At 45.2% G+C, this 23268-nt stretch overlaps 1 protein-coding gene across 1 annotated transcript in view; it reads right to left on the reverse strand.

Annotated features, from left to right (window-relative positions):
- Window positions 1-23268, reverse strand: part of CDH6 (cadherin 6) — a 166355-nt gene that overhangs the window by 28025 nt on the left and 115062 nt on the right. Inside the window, exons 3-7 of the mRNA XM_083519280.1 lie at window positions 16680-16974; window positions 13605-13724; window positions 10458-10625; window positions 7009-7196; window positions 2093-2346 (exon numbers count right to left, since the gene is read on the reverse strand). Coding sequence (XP_083375406.1) covers window positions 2093-2346; window positions 7009-7196; window positions 10458-10625; window positions 13605-13724; window positions 16680-16974 — 1025 coding nt within the window. The remainder of the gene's footprint in view (window positions 1-2092; window positions 2347-7008; window positions 7197-10457; window positions 10626-13604; window positions 13725-16679; window positions 16975-23268) is intronic.

Below are 23268 nucleotides of genomic sequence, written 5' to 3' on the forward strand. Positions count from 1 at the left end.
CTGCTGTTTGTCGATTGGCACGGTCAGCCGAGGTTACAGGTTGCCCTATGATGTGCATCAACCCCCGTAACCACCATTTTGGGGGTTCTATGGCCCATCAACCCCTGAGCTGGATGTCTGGACAAGAAGCTCTTCCCCCAAGCTCCCTTTGTATTGCCCTGCTTTTGTGGTGCTCGCTTAGTCTAAGGATCCATTCTCAACACCTTGTCCACCATCAAGTTGTGACAGTTGCTTTGAGACAGGCAGTATCTCCAGATTGGCCAACTGTCCTGAAGGGAACATTCCTCCCTGCCCCTCCAATGGCGACCAAAGCACTTCCATAGCAAGCCACACCACATCTAGCCATGCCCCAGCTGCTCCCTATTTAGCGAAGCTCTTGGTGCCTTCCCTCTCTCTCTCTCTCTCTCTCTCATCTTTCTTCCACTTTCTTCAGCTGCTTCAGAGGTCCAGCAAGCCTCCACCACTGCCCATGTAAAAAATAAATTCTCCTCCTTCTCGGCTGAGCCTGGTGCCCTTCTCTTCTGAAATCTGGAAGGGAATTGCGGCCGAGGCACGGGAGTGGCACGCTTTTATTTCCAGGGAGCAGACCAGAGGGAAGACTGTGAGGCAAAGCAATCCCCCCTGGCCTGCTCCCTGAGCCATGCCCACAGACTCCTCCGCAATTGGCTGTGCCACCTGCAAAAGAGTCTCCAGAAGCAGGTGTGGCTGGCAAAGGTGGAAGAAACATCCCCCTGCCTGCCTACATCGCAGAAGCTAGCCCTGCCTGCTGTGGCCGAGCTGAGCTGCGAACAGCACTTCCCCGGAGCTAAGAATACCCGGAGCGGCTCTTAGGTATTCTGTGAGGAAAGAATTGGAAGAAGTCTCACAGGGCAGACCCAGAAATAACACCTAGCTAGACCAGAAGCCTTTCTCTTAGGAATTGTAGGCGCAGATATACCGGAAGGACTCGAAAAGACTGTTCATGTATGCTACTACAGCTGCAAGGATGCTGCTCACCCAGAAATGGAAAGATGACAAGATGCCCATGAAGGCGGACTGGCAGATGAAACGGCTAGATTACGCAGAGATGGCGAGATTGACAGGGAAAATCAGGAAGAACAGAAGATTGGGATGAATACAGATTGCATTTAAAAGAACACTGTAAACACTTGAACTCTTTGGCAGGCTCTAAATAACTCTTGCAAAGACTTATAAACAATGGAGGACTGTAATTTGGATGAACTATTATATGCAGTTGACAAATGTATTTAAAGAATCTACGGAGGGGAGGAGGGAAATCCTAAGATCCAAAAGAATCTTGTTTTATTTTTAATTTTTTCAAGAGTGTTAATTGTGTGATTGATTTTGTAAAACCAAATAAAAGTTACTTCTACTGCAATGCGCTCTACGTGGGGCTACCTTTGAAGGTGACCCGGAAACTACAACTAATCCAGAATGCAGCAGCCAGACTGGTGACTGGGAGCGGCCGCCGAGACCATATAACACTGGTCTTGAAAGACCTACATTGGCTCCCAGTACGTTTCCGAGCACAATTCAAAGTGTTGGTGCTGACCTTTAAAGCCCTAAACGGCCTTGGTCCAGTATATCTGAAGGAGTGTCTCCACCTCCATCGTTCTACCCGGACACTGAGGTCCAGCACCGAGGGCCTTCTGGCGGTTCCCTCACTGCAAGAAGCCAAGTTACAGGGAACCAGGCAGAGGGCCTTCTCGGTAGTGGCGCCCTCCCTGTGGAACGCCCTCCCACCAGATGTCAAAGAGAACAACAACTACCAGACTTTTAGAAGACATCTGAAGGCAGCCCTGTTTAGGGAAGCTTTTAATGTTTGATGTATCATAGTATTTTAATATTCTTTTGGAAGCCGCCCAGAGTGGCTGGGGAAACCCAGCCAGATGGGCGGGGTATAAATAATAAATTATTATTATTATTATTATTATTATTACTTTAAAAAACAACAACAACAACTGAAATAAAACCTAGCTATACCAACTATGTCATTCTCAACAGTAGTAAGATATTGGCATTAACCCCTCCCCCCAAACATGCTAAGTTCAGAGATAAAACAAAAACCTCTATGCAAAAAGTCTATGCTTACTTGATAGGATTCTTTGCAACGTCAGGGTCTCGGGCAGTCACGGTTCCTATGACAGTGTTTATCTGGACATCTTCCTTCACTTCAAATACGTAGGCTGGCCTGCTGAACACTGGAGGTTCGTCTACATCCTCTACCACAATTCTGACAGTCGTAACATCTTTGAAGGGTCCCAGATAGAGGAATCTGGGGTCCACGTGAGGATTGCTTGCCTCCACTTTCAGAGTGAACTGTCTCTTCTTTTCAAAATCCAAAGCCTAGGAGCAGAAAATGCACATGTTAAATAGAAAGCTGATAACAGCTTTCCTGGGAGACCTGACATTCAAAGAGGCAGACTGAAATGCGTGGAATGAGCGCGTTATGCACTTCAAAACAAACATTTGCACTGCAATTCAATGCATGTTTGCTCAGAAGGGAGCCCTACTGTTTTCAACGGTACATACGCCTGAGTAAGTGTATATTTTGGCCTCAGAGTTAGGGTGGTTATGTGCCCTATATTAAAGAGGAGAGAGGGTGTCTGGTGTAAATATAAAGAACCACAAGGCGGGAGAGCAGAAGGGGCAATGAAGTTGCTCATCGACCTTTAGCAGAGAGTCCTCCTCCATCTACAACCTTCTTTCTCTTCTTCAAAGGACAACACTTCTTGTTGCTTCTTGGAGAAGACCAAGGAATGCAGGGTGTGGATTTGAGCCCCAGCTCCAAGAAGGGCCTGCTCCAGAAGGAAAGTGTGCTTGCTTGAATTGGGACTGCTCAAAGTTGGGCAGAGGTGTTTCCGTATTCAAGCACTCCCACTTCAAACAATTGCCCCATTTATGCCTTAGGAAGAAGAAAATACAGTGGTGCCTCGCAAGACGAAATTAATTCGTTCCGCAAGTTTTTTCTTCTTGCGAGTTTTTCGTCTTGCGAAGCACGGTTTTCCATAGGAATGCATTGAAAATCAATCAATGTGTTCCTATGGAGACCGTCCGGGGACAGAGGGGAAGCGCCGCGGGCCTTCCCCTCTGTCCCCGGACTTGTTTTAAAGCAAGGGAAGGGGCAGCGGGGAGAATTGCTTCTCCCCGTTGCCGCCCCTTGGTTCAAAAGGGGTCCGGGGACAGAGGGGAAGGCGCGCGCGCGCCTTCCCCTCTGTCCCCGGAGATTGCGGGGCTGGCAACGGGGAGAAGCGATCTTCTCCCCGCCGCCCCTTGCTTCAAAAGAGGTCCGGGGTGCGGGGGCAAGCTTTGTTTTGCGAAGCAAGCCCATAGGGAAATTCATCTTGCGAAGCAACTCGAAAACGAAAAAACCTTTCGTCTTGCGAGTTTTTCGTCTCGCGAGGCGTTCGTCTTGCGGGGCACCACTGTATACAATGGCAACTTCGGAAATCTTTCTAATGTCCAGAGATAATGTGCTGCTGTGAGACGAGAGGTTTGTCCTCCGATCCTGCACTTTTTAGAAGCCATTAATGACTTCATTTTTGTTGGAACATTCCTGCCTTTCCTACTCTGACACTTCCCAGATGTGTTTGCCCAACGACGTTGCCTTCCCACACTTCCTTGCAAATGAGAAAATAAATCACCCACTCTGAACTGACGTTCGTTTCCCTCAAAGCCCCTACCTGAAAAGGGGACACAATTTGGGGGGAAGTTGTGTTTTGAAAGCCGTTCCTCACTGGAAATGCAACTATGTTATGTGAAGTCAAAACCAATGTAGCGTGGCGTTCGGTAAAAGAGCGTAGCGAGGATGCTGTTGTGTTGTGTCAAGGGAAGAGAAAACCGTCATTTGTTTTACTTCATTGCTTGTTAATGAGCGCCGACAGGTCAGTCGATGTTTCTGGAACTAGCTGTAGATGCTTGCTCAATAGCGCTTGACGTCTGCCAGACTTTTCTTCGTGAGCTTTGACAGTGTCTACCGAACTCGGACACAGCCCATGTGGTTGGCAGGGCTACCTCAAGATATTTTGCTGCCTCAGGAAGAACAGCAACTGGCGTCCCTGCTTCCCTACCTATGCCTCACCATTCAGTGTATATAGTGTACAAAACCTGGCGAAGTTATTTTGGCACCTGAGGCAATAACCCCTCAGGTACTTCTCTCATGTCCTGGCAGTAAAAAATACAATAGTAACAAATGAAACAACTGACAATTTGCTGCCCTTTCATTATACCCCCAAATCAGGGTTGTTGTTGTTTTTTTAGATGGCTTCCTCACTCTGCCTAACAGCACAGACAGTCCTGATGCTCTGTTGCAGGAAATAATATGAGTTTTGTAGCTGAGAGGATGAAGGAGTCTTGGGGGAAAGAAGGAAACACTCCAGGTAGGAGTGGATGTATCCTTCAATTTCCAATTATCCCCGTTTCTCATTTTTCCAATCTTAATTTCCATTCCCCACATTTCAACATCACTTTGGGATTTCTAAAAAAAAAAAAAAGTTGTCATGAAAATTCATCACCACTTTCGTGTGAGTTTCTCACAGTACGCATGTTTGCTTAAGAGGCACCGTTTTTCAAAGCAAATTTCCCTAATGCGTTATATTTCCGTATGTTAGTTTCACAAATGTGTGCATTTTTATGCGCACTTTTATATATGTACAGTGGTACCTCGAGTTACATACGCTTCAGGTTACATACGCTTCAGGTTACAGACTCTGCTAACCCAGAAATAGTGCTTCAGGTTAAAAACTTTGCTTCAGGATGAGAACAGAAATTGTGCTCCGGCGGCGCGGCAGCAGCAGGAGGCCCCATTAGCTCAAGTGGTGCTTCAGGTTAAGAACAGTTTCAGGATAAGAACAGACCTCCAGAATGAATTAAGTTCTTAACCCAAGGTACTACTGTATATCTGTACAATGCACACAGCAAAGCACAACTTTTGATGGATGACCGTGTTTGGTTTCCATATTGTTTTGGGAACTGCAGATTTGGTAAGTTTGCCTTTAAATGCAAACTGAGTTGAATTTCTCTCCCACCCTTAGTTTCAAATAGAAGCTGTTTGCTTTTGGGGGAACTGATGTTGCTTTATAGGCCGGCTCTTTCTGACTATGGGGCTTTTCTTCCCCTCGCTATGTTCAATGCATAAACAGATATTGCAAAAATGCCACAAGCTTCCAGTGCTCTCTCCTCACATGTAATCAGGCCCCACAGAGGCTGCCCCTAGAATTTCCTATTGCTCGAGGAAGTGGGGGGAATTGTGCGTGATGTAGTTGCAATTAGATTTGACTACATCATGAAATCCTGAGGGTACAGAAGAAACATCACAAGCAATTTAGGTGGAAAGGAGACAAACCATGCCTCTTCATTTTTTATCCCCTGTACTGTATGAAACCTGGCCAAAGCATTATTTTTCAGAACCAGACACAAACAGAAAATTGAGTGATATCAGGATCAAGTCCTATGAGGCATTTCTGTATGAACAAGTAATGACGGGTGTTGTGCAGAGATCTACAGGCAAAAGTCCGTGTTTGAGACTCTACACAATGTCTTTTTCGTGTTGGCTAAGTTTGAATTGATGCGGGCTGATATCTGTAACCTTATCAAGCTTGCCAGATAAGTTGCTCGTAAATGAGATTAGTGAAATGCTTTCTGACAACGAAGGTGTCATATTAGTAGTTCCCACTCAGGATCTAATAAGGCTCTGCTCTTTAAAAAAACAGAGACACAACAAAAGAGAAAGTCAGAATGTACCCGAATAGAATTATTAATTGCATTGTAGAGGGGAAATACATAGGAACACAGAGCTCTAATATGCTTTTGCAGTAGATGTGATATTAACTTTACCTAGCTTTTCAGAGTGTTTAATTTCAAAATGTTTCATATGCAACACCGCACAGTTTTTGAGAATTTGTGGGGGCTAGCGGAGCAGATTCCTAGCCAGCGTCTCTAAAATGTATCCCCTCCTTGTAACATGTAGAAAAGAACTGGTCTGTAAAAGAGGCCAGATTGCCATTTAACATAACAGATCTGCTGCACCTAGGGATGTCAAAGAATTCTGTCGGTAACAGAAATGGCCACTGTTCACATTTTTATCCCAGGTCCAGAACAGAAATCAACCCAACAAATATAACTAGCATCAATCTAGTGAACACGATTAGCACCATTTTTTAAAAGCCCACAACCAACACATAATTAATCAAATGCCCAGTCACAATATCCCTCATGCTCTAGTGTGACCAAGAAACAAGACATAGGATGGGTTGACTCAGACAGGAGCAAACGTGGTCCTTATTAGCTGGTGCTATACAGGGCAAGAAGCAGGTTCTGCTCACACTCAAAGAATGCACCCCTTTATTTCTTCTCATATAAGTGAACGGCATTTTGCTAGCCCACCCAACCATGTTTAGCATCTAAATAGAGTTATATTTTGCATTATCTCATAGTGGTGATAAACACTGGGCTGCAGCATGAAGAAGAAGAGCCAGTATGGTGTAGTGGTTAAGAGCGGTGGACTCGTAATCTGGTGAACTGGGTTTGATTCCCCGCTCCTCCACATGCAGCTGCTGGGTGACCTTGGGCCAGTCACACTTCTTTGAAAGTCTCTCAGCCCCACTCACCTCACAGAGTGTTTGTTGTGGGGGAGAAAGGGAAAGGAGAATGTTAGCCGCTTTGAGACTCCTTCGGGTAGTGATAAAGCGGGATATCAAACCCAAACTTAAGCTTCAGAAGCGTCTAGACACAGGCTGAAAGAAGTCTGCAGGATCTATAGCTTGTGATGAGTCAGAGTTGAGAAGGGAGGTGTCGAGGGGGGGGGGAGGGCAGCCTGTGTGCCTGGGCTGCCCAGGGCCACTTGATCCGATCTGGACAGTCATGCGAAAGTGTGAAATATTTCCTCTGAAGCTATTTCCCCACCCTTTGCAGAGCACTGACAAGGGTGTTAACAACTATGTGTGGGAGACAAAACGCATGTGACAAAAGCATGCTGAAAGCCAGAAGGAAACATCTGAGAACATGCACCTTTTTCACTGTTACGATGCCTTCCTGCGTCGCCTTATCTGTGACGACACCAAACATTTCTAAGCCGTCCCCTTCGATGATGCTGTATTCCATCTCTGCATTTTGACCCACATCAGCGTCAGTAGCCTTTATCCTGCCAACCGGTGAATCGAGAGGTGCAGACTCATGGATTTTGAACTGGTAGGCACCTAGAGATAAAGACAGGGAAATAATAATAATAATAATAATAATAATAATAATAATAATAATAATAATTTTTTATTTATACCCTGCCCTCCCCAGCCAAGGCCGGGCTCAGGGCGGCTAACAAGCAATAATAAAAACATGTTGAATGAATACAACTTAAAAACAAGATTAAAATACAACAATCAAAATATTGAAACATTAAAATATTAAAATGCAGCCTCATCACAGGAGGAGAAAGGAAAAGGAAAAAGAAAGAGGGGGAGGGAATCAAATTGGCTCCAAGCCAAAGGCCAGGCAGAACAACTCTGTCTTACAGGCCCTGTGGAAAGAAATCAGATCCTGCGGGGCCCTGGTCTCACGAGGCAGAGCGTTCCACCAGGCTGGAGCCAGTGTTGAAAAGGCCCTGGCTCTGGTTGAAGCTAATCTAACTTCCTTAGGGCCCGGGACCACTTCTGACTTCCACTGCCTCCCGCAGTTTAGTCAAACTCATGCTGGTAGCCACTAGGGTGTTGCTATTTCTGGACCTTGAGGCTCTCCGTGGGGCATACCAGGAGATGCGGTCCCGTAGGTACCAGACAATCACAGTCACAGCTATTGGGGCATTTCCCCCAAAATCTCCAGTCACATGCAGGTTTTCTTCCTACATCTATTCTCTACCAGCATCCACACTGGTAAATTGACTCCTAGGTTGCTGCCACTCCAAGTTGCTTGCAGGTCTTTCTACTTTCTCATAGAGCCATCCTGTTGTATTCCTGATTCAAAGGAGATTCTAAGTGATACAAAAGGCAAGTGCTTAACCATTCTATTTGTTCTGGCATCAGACTTAACCTATGCACCCTTCAGCTGCAAAGTCTGCACACCGGAACGGTTTCCCTCTGGCTTTTGTCATGTAAACACCTTATGGCTCAAGGTTCCTCTTTCCTTGTGCTGATTTAAAGGTGCTGGTGTCGTGGCGCTTCGTCAAATGGGGGGAAATGATGGTAGGGAAGAGGAATCCATTTCCCTGCACCTGTACGGCAGCCTGCAGGTGAAGGGAATGGCTAGCTTGCATGACAGTCCCACACATGATTAGAGTACAGAACTGCAATCATATCCATAAGGCTGAAAGGGGGTCTTGCTGTCTGGGACCTCCATACACACATTCCAGGTAGGTTGCTTTGGTGTTGCTAATGCAGCAGTTTGACTTGACCCCTGGAGGTGCACTCCATTGTCTCTCGAGACAGATGGATGTCAAACAACAACTGCAGCTATCAACTCAGCACAGAGAAGGTGATGCAGGGAGCCAATAGTATCTTATCTAGCCCCATGAAGTGACTGACTCTGACCTTGGCTCCTCAGATAGCTCACAGTAACAACAGGTTGCTCTATCTGTGGAATATCGAACCCTACGGGCCTACCTGCCAAACCATTCACTTGCCTGACAGGCTGAGAACTGTGTGGAACCTAGCAGGGATAAGTGCTTTAAAGAAGCCCTGTATCTTGTTTAAATCAGGTCTGCTTTATTCTACCACAAACCCCTACAAGGCATTTTTCTCTTTCCCTGCCCCTTGAACTGATTTCAACAAGTCCTCCCTTCACAATGCACGCAGGGCTGTTTTCGCCAGATGGATTATGGCAAACCAAAAGCATCCATACGTCAAATACAGTGAATAAGGAAACAGCAAACCACCATTGTGCAATGTGACATAGCGACACAAGACGACGCACAGCCAAAGCCCTTCATGTTAACTTGCTGCGCTGCAAATGACCCAAATATATTGTCTCGGGGACCTTTTGGTCATTGTGCTTCTGCATCATTGTCTCAGAGCATGTGAGATGCCCTTGGCCAGAGATGTGTAATTCTCTTTGGGCCATGGAGCCGAGTCTCAAATTATGGCCTACTCGTGTCAACAGAAGTTTCCTACTGTCCATACCCGCAGGCTGACGTTTGCCCTATATTATGAGTTATTCTTCAGTTGGGGGAATGCCTCCCTCAACATCTTCAAATATATAAACCTGGCATACTTTTTTATCTAGAATTATTTTCCTTGGAGAGAAAAGTATTTGGTGCAGTTCTCTTTGCTAATGCCGTTTCAGAATGCATCAAAATCTTGTGGCTAGTTGAAAGCTAGTATGTCAGTAAAGGTAAAGGGACCACTGACAATTAAGTCCAGTCGCAAATGACTCTGGGGTTGCGGCGCTCATCTCGCTTTACTGGCCGAGGGAGCAGGTGTTTATCTGCAGACAGCTTCTGGGTCATGTGGCCAGCATGACTAAGCCACTTCTGGCAAACCAGAGCAGCACACGGGAACACTGTTTACCTTTGGAGCGGTACCTATTTATCTACTTGCACTGAGTGCTTTCGAACTGCTAGGTTGGAAGGAGCAGGGACCGAACAATGGGAGCTCACCCCGTTGCGGGGATTCGAACTGCGAACTTTCAATCGGCAATCCAAACAGCATAGTGGTTTAACCCACAGCGCCACCCACATCCCATATGTCAGTAGCCTAGCCTTATTTCTAATGTGCAGGGTTTGCCCAAGCAGGGAAGTTTTCTGAAATGATTGGTGGTTTCCATGGTACTTGGCAAAACAGTAGCCTTTGAGCCCAGGATTAGACAAACTGACAAGCACTGAATCATACTAAATATCACAAAGGCTGCTTAACCAATGAAAGAATGTAGCCAAAAACAACTAGTAGCTATGTACTATAATGTACTCAGTGTAAGAACTGGGCTAAATTCCCCTAATTCAATTGATTTTGGTGTATAGTGGTACCTTGGTACTCGAACAGCTTGGCTCCCGAACAAATTGGCTCCCGAATGCCGCAAACCCAGAGGTAAGTGTTCCGGTTTGTGAATATTTTTCAGAAGCCGAAGGTCCGCCGTGGCTTCCGCTTGAGTGCAGGAAGCTCCTGCAGCCAATCGGAAGCCGCACCTTGGTTTTTGAACCGTTTCAGGAGTCGAATGGACTCCCGGAATAGATTAAGTTCGAGAGCCAAGGTACCACTGTACTTTCTTTTGACTCTTTGAAATAGGACATTACAATACCATAGACAGAGCTGAAGAGGAATCCAAGAAATAATTGTCAATAGTCAACAGTAGTGAGGCTGGGTGCTTTCCAAAAGCTTTCACAGATTTGCGACCAAAAGGTATAACCCCCTCCCCTCAAGTAACACCCATCTCTTCTAATTTTAAAGATTCCAGGCTCGCTGTGTATCTTTGCATCCCCATCACTGGACTGCAGAACTGAGCTAGATAAAGCAGAATGATTAAATCTTCCATACTCTGGGGGAAACGAGGTGGGTTGTCATTGACATCCGTCAATGTGATGTTCACCGTGGTGGTTCCTGACAATCCGCCCATCTGGCCTCCCATGTCTTTTGCCTGGATGACCACTTGGTACTGCTCTCGGTTTTCTCGATCCATGTTCAGCAAAGCTGTTTTGATGATGCCTGGGAATGAGAAAATTAAGGACACCATTGAAGGTCACTGACTTTTCCTGTAAAAGCTTAAGTTAGAGTGCCAGAGTGCCGCACGCATGTCCGATGCTGACTGCGCTGCTGGAAGATGGTGCAACCAGCTTTGATGATTTGGGGAGGGACCCGAGTGGAAACAGGCTTAGCCAGGTCCGTCTCCAAATTCCTACTTGCAGTCTGGTCTCTGATTGGCCAATGTAAGTTCAAAAGAGGTAGGGGAGTCCTGTCACTCCCTGCTGCTGGCTGGAGCTTATAATACTGGCCAACTGAGTGGGAGGCTTTTGTGTCCACCCCCACCCCGCACTCCCCAGCTTGCCCACGGCTGGACCAGGTCGCAACTGCCGCTGCTGTCAAGAATGGCAAGTGATCCTTAGTGTTATTTTAAATTGTTTGGGTAGTGCACCACATTTTAAAGGCGAGTTATGTTTTATTTGTAGTTTTGTGTCTATGTGTGCATTGAACAGAAAAGCTGACTAGAACAATTGCAAAAAAATATGTAATAAATCTAAACCTCCACTCTGTCCTCTTGGCAACAGTCGCTAGTAACGGTTGCACTTACCCCGATGTAAATATTTAAGTGTTGTCAAGTTGCTGCACTCAATTATAGCCTTGTCAAATTGTATCTGGTTCTGTTGCTTGTGTGACTTGCACAATATGGAAAAGAGCTTCAAGCTATTTGCATATACTGCTGTTTGATGCAGTTCTTTCATCAACCTATTAACCCCATGCTAAAGCATTTCATGAAGCTAAAAGGGAGCATAACTTTTTTTCCTCCATTGCTTTTTCTCTTGCATCTTTATTTGCGTGTGTTTTCTTCCACCCATTTCTTATTTGAAATTTTTATTTTGACAAACGGGGTGAAAGCAAGCCTTCATTAAAGACATAGTGCTACAACATTAAATTGAAAGGAAATCCATGGGGAAAATAGCAAGTCCCGAAGCATTCTTTCTATATATTTAGAGGTAGAAACAGTATTGGGAGGGGGGTGGAAAGAAAGAAGTTGAACAGAGGGGTAAAATATCAGTGTCATTCTAGTTGGCTTTCTAAAATGTAGGGTGTCTTTGCAAACTGCCCATCTGTTTATAATAGTTGGGCTCCTTAAAAAAAATCTGGTATGCTCTAGTGTGGCTGTAAAGATTCCAAGTGGTTGCTCGAGAGCAAGCAGGCAAATACCTGCCTGCTTGGCTGTAAAGCCTTGCTTTAGCTGCAAAAATAAACTTTATCTGTCCAGAGTGCCACTCTCTCAACCTGGCAGAATCCGTGAGTGGGCAGTCCTTAAACTTTCCCCAGCAAAGTAATTTCTTGACGCCCAGTCTGCACCTCCCTTCTCTGCACGGAAGCTTACTGCGCAAGGAGCGTGTGGGTAACGGAGGACCTCTCTCCTCCCCGCTTTGCCCAGGCAAGGTGTCCTGGCACCGCCTCGCCTCCTCCAAGCCCTGCAGCTCCTCTCCACTGGAGGCATGGTTACTCTCCTCCGCTGAGAAGGAGCTGCTTCCCACAATCCTTGGAGGCTCTCTGTAATCCATTTGGCTTTTCCTCTCTCCCTCCTGAACCGATGGCAGTTCCCTGACAGCTGGCCAAGGAACAATGGGACTATGCAGATGGAACCATATGTTAAAATAGGTGCATGAACAGATGGGTGCTTTGAAGTCCCAACATTGAGGTTTCAAAGCATGTAGCAGGGGCAAGGTGCCGATGGAAGCAAGCTCCCCCTCCACTTCCTTTCAGATGTTGAAACAGAACACCTGGACCAAGCAGGGTTGATGTGCCTTCACATCAGCCAGGGCAAACTGACTTTGAGTAGCACTTTAAAATCTCCCCACAAACAGCTGGTTGTTGGGTGCTTTGTCAAAGCCTACTTGAGCAGCTTCCCACAAATCTTTATTACAGACAAGTAAGTTTACTACTAACTATGTAGTTATAAAGTGTACAAAAATGAAAGCTTGCATAAAATAAGAGAGAGAAAATTCCCTGTCCAGATTTCAGATCTTATTATTATTATTATTAAGCACAAGTCAGCACCATCTCTCTGTCTACCACACTTTCTCCTTCCACTTCAAAACTGAGCTGGCTTTCACGTCAGTTTCCTGTATGAGCCACAGAGTTATAAAAACAATACCTCCATTTTGTGTGTGAAGGACTTGTGATTAAGCAGCATTCATCTCCTTCATAGTCTTATTTTCCTTTCTGCTGACAGATGGACAACCCCCCCCCCACCCGCCATGGTAGTCTCCATGACGAAAATTGAAGCAGGGTGATCTTTATTCTAGATTAGTTAATCCAGAACACTTTCGTCTATGGCTCTGCCAATTGCTTTCCTGCAGCCTCTAGCACATTACCCCTGATGGATGGTTGCCCTTGAGAGACAAAAAGATTGTCCACTCTCCATTTTTATTCATGAAGAAGAAGAAGAAGAAGAGGAGGAGTTTGAATTTGATATCCCGCTTTATCACTCCTCAAAGAAGTCTCAAAGTGGCTAACATTCTCCTTTCCCTCCCTCCCCCACAACAAACACTCTGTGAGGTGAGTGGGGCTGAGAGACTTCAGAGAAGTGTGACTGGCCCAAGGTTACCCAGCAGCTGCATGTGGAGGAGCGGGGAATCAAACCCGGTTCACCAGATTACGAGTCCACCGCTCTTAACCACTACACCACAATGACTGAGCTGAGCACTGCTTTTGATGCAGGCATCCTAAACATTCCCAGTATTTGTTTGTTTTAAATGGACTGGGGGGGGAAAGGACTTTCCATCCAGGCTCCGTTCTGTTTTTGTTAGGTTAAGATATTAAAATAATGTGTCATATTTACAGATCTATCACTCTACCGAGCCTCTTGAAGTCTGCACTGAGTCAAATAGAATTTCCTTGAAGAATTTACCAAATAGGTCCTAGCTTGACTTAACACGTCGTTTTAAATTATGGAGGTTGTCAGAGAATGACAGATTAAGGTCTCCTGACCTGACTCAGACTCGACGGAAAAATATGGCTGCCCCTGGAGAATGCTGTAGACAACTCTAGCGCTGTTCCCATACGTAGGGTCGTCGGCATCAGTTGCTGTGACTTGCACGACAAATGTACCTGCAATGATAAAAAAAAATAGAAAAATATTTGCTGTTCTGCCAAAGGACATCACTTTAAATTGGCACTTTTGCTTCTATACAGCTTTTGCTTCTGTACCTGCAGATTCCAACAGAGGTGCCATTTCAGGAGTTTTCTCCAGAGGTAGAAATGGGACTCACGATGGTGGATGTGTGGGTGTTTGAGATTCACAGTGAGTTTTGAAGGACTGCTCTTGAATGCAATATCATTTGTTGCGGCTACCTTTTTTGCATACCTTTTACAGTAACCAGAGATACAGGTGTTCTTGAGAGATGTGCTGTTGGATGGCATTGCCCAGCTGGCTTCTCAATGCTGGTTGTCACTGCTGGTTGCCAAGAAGGAGATGGGGAGAGGCAACGCAGCTAGGAGCTCACTGTAGTTGTGGCTGCTACTGCCTCCAGCATGGTCCTGATCAAAATGTCCTCCCGTTGCAAATAGCAGGTGAGTGTGTCTGATGTGGTGGGAGGTTCTGCTAGGGATCATGGTGGGGGCAAATACTTGCGTCATTTCCTCCCACATCACTGTCCTGGTTTGGCAATGAGTGTTGACAGCGTCTATTTGTAAAGGAATGTCCAATTATGCAAGGACAATATGGGGCAAACAGCTAATTCAATTTGACCCCGGGGCGCCAGCTAGGGAAGGGAGGGACGGTTCTCACATCCATGTTTCAGGCCAGAAGTAAAGGTAAAGGTAAAGGGGTAAAGGGATCCCTGACCATTAGGTCCAGTCGTGACCGACTCTGGGGTTGTGGTGCTCATCTCGCTTTATTGGCCAAGGGAGCCGGTGTACAGCTTCCGGGTCATGTGGCCAGCATGGCTAAGCCGCTTCTGGCAAACCAGAGCAGTGCACAGAAATGCTGATTACCTTCCCGCCAGAGTGGTACCTATTTATCTACTTGCATTTTGATTTGCTTTCGAACTGCTAGGTTGGCACGGGTGGCTAGGGACACGGGTGCCGCTGTGAGTTAAACCACAGAGCCTAGGGCTTTCCGATCAGAAGGTCGGCGGTTCGAATCCCAGCCACGGAGTGAGCTCCCATTGCTCGGTCCCTGCTCCTGCCAACCTAGGCCAGAAGTGTATATCTGTAAATGGGGTGAATACTTGGTAGATATTGAACCTGGCAATTTACTGTGGCATGCATGCAAGAGGGGAGGTAGCAATTTGTGATAGACTTCTCATTCCCCAATTGTTTTGATTGCGTACACATCCAGGGAACAATCCTTTTCACTACATATCAGGGATGGCTAACGCTGTCACAGTGGATATCTCCAAAGCACAAAAGTGGGCGTGAGGAGAGCTGCCTACCCAAAGAATAGTCCTCCAGCTGTTCTACAACATTTACCATTCATTATTAAATTTCATTAAAGCATTTTTTAAAAGATGATTTTTTTAGAGGGATCACAAAAACCTTATGCATCACAGCACACTTCCAACAAGAACAGTCAAATGCTTTTTTTTTTAAGGCAAATTTGGGAAGGAGTCTTGGGGAGCACAAAAAAACCTTTGGCAAGGCTGCCCATGGGCTATGGATTGGCCACCCTTGCACCACTTAGGAGAGATATAACAACCAACCAGTTTCTCACATGGTTGCACTAGTTATCACTTGGCAAATTATCACTTGTTTTTACCCGTTATCTCTCCTTTCTCACACTTTCCATACCAGTGATGGCGTAATTCACATGGTCTATCAGGAATATAGAATAAATAGGTGTGTGCCCATTTTGACAAAGGAGGAAGCAGTCATATGGATTGAGCCTAGGTAGGGATGCTTTGGGGTTTGGATTTCTGTGAATGTGATATTAGTTGATCCACACCTCACAGATAAATGTGCTGATTAGAACATAATCATCCTTTGGATATCACACACCTCCAAGTTTTGCAATACCGATACCAAAAGGCATTAATAGGCACATTTTAGGATAAAATACACTTAGAAATGTGTACATGGAGATAACATTATAGCAAGATACATATTGAAATGCAGTGCTTTGGTGGATTGAAAATAGAACCCATAGCCTAATGCAGAAATGGACCTCTGAATGAACATATGCTTAACAGGCATGGACTAGAAATAGACTATACCTGACCATACTTTAGTGCAGAATTCACAAGTCTGGATTTGTCCCTTGAGCAGTAGGTGAAAACTGATCTCTGCATTGTTGGGCACAATTCAAAGTGTTGGTTTTATATATACAGTAGACCTTCCGGATATGAACTTAATTCATTCTGGGGGTCTGTACGTACCCCAAAAGGTCAACATGAGACGCCGCTTCTGCACACATGCACAGCGCGATAAAGTGCTTCTGCGCATGTACATGGCGCACAGAGCACTTCTGTTCATGTGGTGAAACCCGGAAGTATGCACTTCCAGGTTTGCCATGTTTGCAACCCGAAAGTTACATTACCTTTGAGTCCACTGTAAAGGCTTACACACCTCAGGAGCCCAGTGCCACATGGAATTATCTCCTCCCTTGTGAGCCTACACAGACCCTGACGTCATCATTGCAGGTCCTCCTCCAAGTGCTCTGGGGCTGGAAGTCCCCGGGGGGGGGGGCACTCAACAAGAGAAAGGATATTTTTAGTGGTTCTCCCTCCCTCCTTTATGCTCAAAAGGAAACAAACAAAAATCCCAGATGAGAACTTTCCTCTTCTCTCAGGCATTTGAGTCTTAATTTTCTCTGGTTACTGTACTTTTGTTGGTTAATGTAACAGTGATCAGGCCAATGTCGTTAGGGTGTAGTGGGGTTTCGAGAAGCGTATATGATTACGTTCTTGCTTGCTGTTTCTTGGTTTTTTAATTGTTTTAACTGCGTGCAATTTCTTTTCCTTTTTCCTATATGCTGCCCTGAGACTTTCCTGGTATAAAAGTGCTGAACCACTGATAATGTTAATACTAATAGCAATAGTTATAATAATAGACTGATATGACACCTACCTACATCAGACATTTCTGGGACGCTGGCATTGTAAGTGTCCTTTGTAAACAGTGGCTCGTTGTCGTTGATGTCATGGATCTTAATGATGAACTCTGACTCTGGCTCCACTGGCTTTCCAGTATTTTTGTTGATAGCTTGAGCACGGAGAATGTAGACAGGCTTCTCTTCCCTGTCCAGTCTCCTTGTGGCCTGTATATCTCCAGTCTTCTCATTGATAATGAAGAGGTCTCCGGCTCCATCTCCTGAAAGGATGTATTTAAGTGTAGAGTCTCCTTTATCCTGGTCAGAATGAAGCTGCAACAGAAATAAAAATTTTAAGCAAAGGGGCAAATAATGGGGAATCCATTTCCGAGGCTGAATCTCTCTCAACGTAAATCATGCTTAACCACTCTTTGCTGGCTAGAACATCTCAGTGAGTTTGTTTACTGCATTGTTCTTCTCAATCCTGTCCCATCAAAATCTATTTCCAGCTAGCCAAATGGCAAGTTGCTGCTGTTGTTGTTTTTAAGGATACTGTTTTAAAAAGAGAACGTAGCACATTGTGATGAAGCTTGACTATATTATTAGCCCTGCTTGCTAAGGTCTGGCCGCCTTGTTTTTGCTAGCATCCATTTTAAAAAAGGGCAAACCTCCATTCTGGAAGCAAGCAAACCTAGCCTGTCATTGGGGCAAACCAGATGTGACCTTAAATGTAGCTTTTCATTTGTTGTCTAGGTGACCTGTGCACAGAACCAAGTAAAGGCCAAACTAGATGTGACATAAACGGCAGGATTCATTTAATGAGCCCTGTTGGCAGAAGACCAGTGCAAGGACTTCCACTTGCACAATGGAATCAGGAATGATGGTCAGGAGAATTCCCAGAACAGCACATGAGGGGAGGGGAGGGAGGTCAAAAGCTGGTAGTTGAATCCTTGCATTTAACATGCAGGCTTTCAAAAATGCAAATAACATTGAGGGGTGAGTGTCGGTGTCTTTGTGTGAGTGATAACCAGGATCATTGCAGGCATGAAGAAGTAACCCTTTCCTCCCTTGCTGTTGTTCTGAGGAAAACCCCTCCTCTGAAGCTGATATTTGCAATCAGCGCCAGTGGAAAGATTTCCTCCTAATACAAACATCAGCTTAAAAAAAAAAGTATTCTTAGGCCCACAGGAAGGGAAGAAATGTTAAATTCCTCCTCCATGCCTATACCAATATAGTTATTTATCAGATCCCCTGGGTTTGCATTTTCAAAAACCCCAACTTGTGAAATATAAAAAGGCACTTACTTATATTATTAAAATCATTTTCTTTTCTTTTCTGTTTAATGGTCTTTTCCCCAAATGCATGTTTTTCTCATGGGGGACACTGCACGGAACACAACGTTTGCATCTCTCTTGTGTTTGCATAACACCATTCTGTGCTATATGACACAGTGAATTTCATTAAAAAGTGAGAGTCTCAAAGATCATGCACTGTATTGCTTTTTTTGTTTTGTTTTTTGTAATCATGCAAAGCAAGAAGTGTGCTGTATCTGAAAGGACACTTCTCTCCCAACCCCAACTATCTGCCGAGAGAGTTAATGCAAGTTGAGAGGGTGATCCTAACACTTAGGATATGGAGAAAGGTTGGAAACCCTCATATGGTTGGTGAGCAAGAGAAGCCCCACCCTCACCAAAGGCTGTGGGAGCAACAGGGTCCTTACTGGGATGTGTGTCTGACATACGATCCTAAAGTGATGAATATATATATGGAAATTGTAGTAATTGTCAGGAGCTTGTCCTACACTTGAGTAGGACCCTGGCAGAGACACATGCCCAACTGGCATGTTCTCTCCCTCCTGGTCGATTGTTCAGGAGCTTCAAAAGCTTTCTTCAGCCCGAACATCACAGCGACCAATGCCAACAGACACCAGCACACTTAGGGATGCACAGTTGCGTAACAGACCTCAGCAACTCAGCATTTTGGCTAATCTACTTTATTTACAGATAAACACACATGGAGCACTTCAACATGGCTCCCTCTCTCTCTAGCATCAGACAGCAAAGAGAAAGAACAAAGGACAATAGTCCGACTTCACGGAACACAGTAACACAAACATCCTGTCTCCGTCACTTCTCACTCTGTGGAGTCAAAACATATACAGTCATGTGATAGACAACAACCCCATGACTGCAATCATGGAGCAGGAATTCTAACAGTAATATGTGTGCATGTGGCTATACACAGTTGATTTTTGTATTGTATTTATCTATTTATTTAGATTTATGTACTGTACTGCTGCCCGCTCTTTGACTGTAATAAAGACTGATTAATTGATATACCGTGCTGCCTTTTTGCAGAAGCCACGGGCAGTTTATAGCCAAATCAAACAAGAGAAAAACAGAGCATAAAATCCATAAAATAACACAACTTCTAAATACGCAACACAGCAACTAGTGGCAGCAGCAGCAAACTAAACAATGTGTCCAGTTGGGGTTATCCTCCAAACACTTGCTTAAAAAAGATCTGATTAAACCAAACTGCCTAAAATTACACAGAGGTGAGGGCAGATGTGCCTCAGTAGGGAGGGAGTTCCACATATGAAGAGCCACCACTGAAAAGGCCCTTCTCTAGGCATCCATACTTCATCCTATGTAGGGACCACCAAGCTGGCTTTCATTCACTGATCTTAAGACACAGGCAGGCCAGTATGGAAGACTGCAGATATTTGAGTCCCAGGCCATTAAGGGCTTTAGATACCAAAGAAAGCAGCTTCAATTAGGCCTGGAGAACAATCAACAACTAGTACAGCTTTTTTAAAAATAGGAGCAATATGTTTGCAGCCTGATGACCCTACTGGCACCCTGACTTCTGCATTTTGCATTAGTTTATATTTACAGTCTCTCTTCAAAAGGGCATTACAGTACTCCACAAAGAGGGCATTACATTAGTCCAACTTGGAGAAGAAGAAGAAGAGTTTGGATTTGATATCCTGCTTTATCACTAACCGAAGGACTCTCAAAATGGCTAGCATTCTCCTTTCCCTTCCTCCCCCACAACAAACACTCTGTGAGGTGAGTGGGGCTGAGAGACTTCAGAGAAGTGTGACTAGCCCAAGGTCACCCAGCAGCTGTATGCGGAGGAGCGGAGATGCGAACCCGGTTCCCCAGATTACGAATCTACCTCTCTTAACCACTATACCAAACTGGCCACACTGAAGGAGCATGAATAACCATAGCTATTCTAATCCTTTCCCAGAAATGGCTATAGTTGGCATTCCTGACAAAGCCAGGCATAGGTAGTCCTACTCACTGAGGCCACCTGAACCTCAAGTGACAAAGATGGTTCCAGCAGCACCCGAAAACCAGGCACCTGCTCCTGGGAGCTCTGTCAAGAACTGGATGTTCTCCCAATTCCAGGACATGGGGATGGCCCACCCACAACACCTCTGTTTTGACTGGATTTAACCTTAATGTATTGCCCTACATCCAGTCAATTACCACCCCTAGACAGTAGAGACATCTCCAGGCCCTCTTGGTATCAAAGGAACAGGGCTCAGTTCCATCAGGGTACTAATGACATTTCTCTCCAAATCCCCTGATGGCTGATACCAGAGGCTTCGTGCAGGTGACCAATAGCTTGGGCTACCAGATCAAACCCTGTGGGACCGTGTTGGACAGCTCCCACAGGGCTGAACAAAGGTCACCCAATGCTACTCTCTGGCTCCATCCCTGGAGATAGGAGCAGAACTACCGCAAATCAATGCCTCCAAGTCCCAACTCAGTCAGGAAAATACCATGGTCAGTTAAAACATTCTCCCTGTCCCTCTCCTGACAATGGAATGGTCATTAGTCAGGACAGCCAATGCTGTTTCTGCTCCCAAAACTGGATGGAAGCTGGATTTAAATGGACATTCATCTGAGCATGCTTGAAGTGGCTCCACAACCACCTTCTTAAGCATCTTGCACTAGTGATTGGACAATAGTATCCAATACAGTGGTACCTCGGGTTAAGTAGTTAATTCGTTCCGGAGGACTGTTCTTAACCTGAAACTGTTCTTAACCTGAAGCACCACTTTAGCTAATGGGGCCTCCTGCTGCTGCCGCACCGCCAGAGCACAATTTCTGTTCTCATCCTGAAGCAAAGTTCTTAACCTGAAGCACTATTTCTGGGTTAGTGGAGTCTGTAACCTGAAGCATATGTAACCTGAAGTGTATGTAACCTGAGGTACCACTGTCATTCTAGTGCTTTTTTTTAAGGGGGGGGTAAACATGAGGCGACAGTACTTATATCTCGATAAAAGTGTTGTGGGTGCCAACACATAATGGCTGCCATGGGCCGTAGCATGACAAGAACAACGCTTCTTCCCGGCCCAGGGAAGTCATCTTAAGAAGAGAACGCACCACCTCCTCTTTCAAGGACAGCTGATGCACTTTCTCCTAAAGTGAGGCATCAACTAATCCCTGGATCCACTTGGCCATTCCCTCCGAATTGAGGGTCAAGGGTCAAGAAGGTGTGTGGTAGGACGCAGCTTCTCCTCACCCTCAAGTTGAAGTAATTAAAAATCATTCAGGTATCTATGTGAACGGCAACTTTGCACACAAAAGGGTGGTTCTTCTGTTATAAATCTCTTTCCCCCCTTAACACATTCCATTTTAAACATCAAGTCAATAATTTAGAGTAAACCCCCAGAAGGATTAAAAACAAAAACAATATGTATGCCTCTTGTCAAGGATGTTTGCAACTTTAGCTTGTGGGGGTCACCAAAAGGATTTATTTCTCTGCTTGCATTTGTCCTTGAATCTGTGCTGTGTTGTTGCTGCTTCTGTTGTTGTTCAAACAAAGACTATTTTAACCCCCCCTTTTCATTCCAGTACAGGATGCACCTTGACCTATTTGACGTGTTAATATAATAGCATAAAAGAACTTCTGAAACAAAAGATGAAAAGATTGAGGAGGAAAACATGCTCAGTTGTCATTTGAACACTCATTCGGTCTTCTTCAAATAGCTTGGCAGTTTGTTCTGTTCCATTAAAACCAGCAAGAGATGGAGTGGGGGTGGGGTGGGGTGGGGGTCAGGGAAGGACCTCAACAGCCACAATGTTCAATTTTAACCCTTTAAGGAAGGGTTAGAATTTAATTAAAATAAATCCACAGCTAACTCAAAGCAACAGTGCTACACTCCACCGGCATCTATTCTTGTCATACCTAACTTGCAGAATTTGAAGATCCACCTTGTTTTCCCAGAAAGGACAGCACAGTCTGTTGTTGACTCAGCAGCCTAATATCTACTGTGTTGATATTGCTCATCATCTGGATCCTATGCAGGGCCAGACCAGAGGTAAAGCAGTTTGGGCATTAGCTGAGTGTCCCAGGGCTGAAAAGGGCCTCTCAATGGCAGTGTTCAAAACTCCCATTGTTCCAGGGACAGTTTGTGACAGGGAATTTCATGAGCGCGAGCAGCTTCTGAGCTCTGGACGCAGTACTGCACCTAAGATTTCCAATTAAAACTGCAAAGTGAATGGAAAGGAAGACCTTTTCCTGCCTCCTCACTTCCAGCTACTCTCTGAAGACTGGAAAAGAGACCCTCTTAAGAATATCAGGGGGGTGGGCAGGGGAAGGACTAGACTAGAGGTTGGCAAGGTTTACATCACCTGGGCTGGTTCACTCCAGCGGAGATCCCTCTGTGGGACAGATAGCGTGTGTGTGTGAGCATGCATGCCTGCAATTCCCGGGATCTGCATCTGTGCAGATGCAATTTCTGGCATCTACGCAGGTGTGATTTCCAGCACCATGGAAGCAAGTCCCTGCACCACACTGTGCCAGTTCAGTGCAGTGCGCGGGGACTCATCGAGCAGGTGGCTCGGTTCAGGGGTGGCTTGTGGGCCGGTTAAACGACCCCCGTGAGCTGCTTGTGGCCCATGGGCCTTAGGTTGCCAACCCCTGGACTAGACCATGTGAAAAACGAACATAACATTTTAGCTGCAGTTCATTCATTTTCAACTTTGTATTCTTGCTACAAAAAGTGTGCCTAGACATTCCGTTGTTACACCTCTAACCAAGGTTTAAGGTGCCATTTAGCTCCTAGCTTTCGCATCTCAGTTTCTAACACTGCTCACTGGTCCAATCTTCCTTACCACCAGACATGGCTGGAGGTGTGTGGACAATGACTGGGTCTCCCCTGCCTGAGCTCTGATAAAAGGCCAATAGAGATCCTTCTTTTCATATTGGGTCAGAAAATGCCTGCATTGCAGCTGCAGTTTACTGCTGCAGCCAGAAAAGCCTTTTAAACTAAGTTTTAAAAATATAGATTTAAAACACTGTAAGTTAAAACAGTATTTCTAGTTGCCATAGCAAACACTGACAGTGGCGCTCTGAAGAAGGAGTCCTCTTGGCCCTTATTTAAGTGTGCAGAGGTGTTGAGAAGCTTTCACCGACTGCAGTGGCAAATAATACATATTTTTAAACAAGCTAAGATTCAGTTCCTGCACTTTACTATTCTTTCTTATGTATGGGAGGGGAAATATTTCAAGCCTTCATTCAGTGAAGTAAGCATCTTTAGACTATGGATTATTACTATATTCCCAAATCTGAATATCATGTGAATTGCAACTTGATAGGGGGGAAAGG

This window comes from Podarcis liolepis (genome assembly GCF_965112155.1).
Source record: "Podarcis liolepis genome assembly, chromosome: 8".
In the NCBI taxonomy this organism is placed as follows: Eukaryota; Metazoa; Chordata; class Lepidosauria; order Squamata; family Lacertidae; genus Podarcis; species Podarcis liolepis.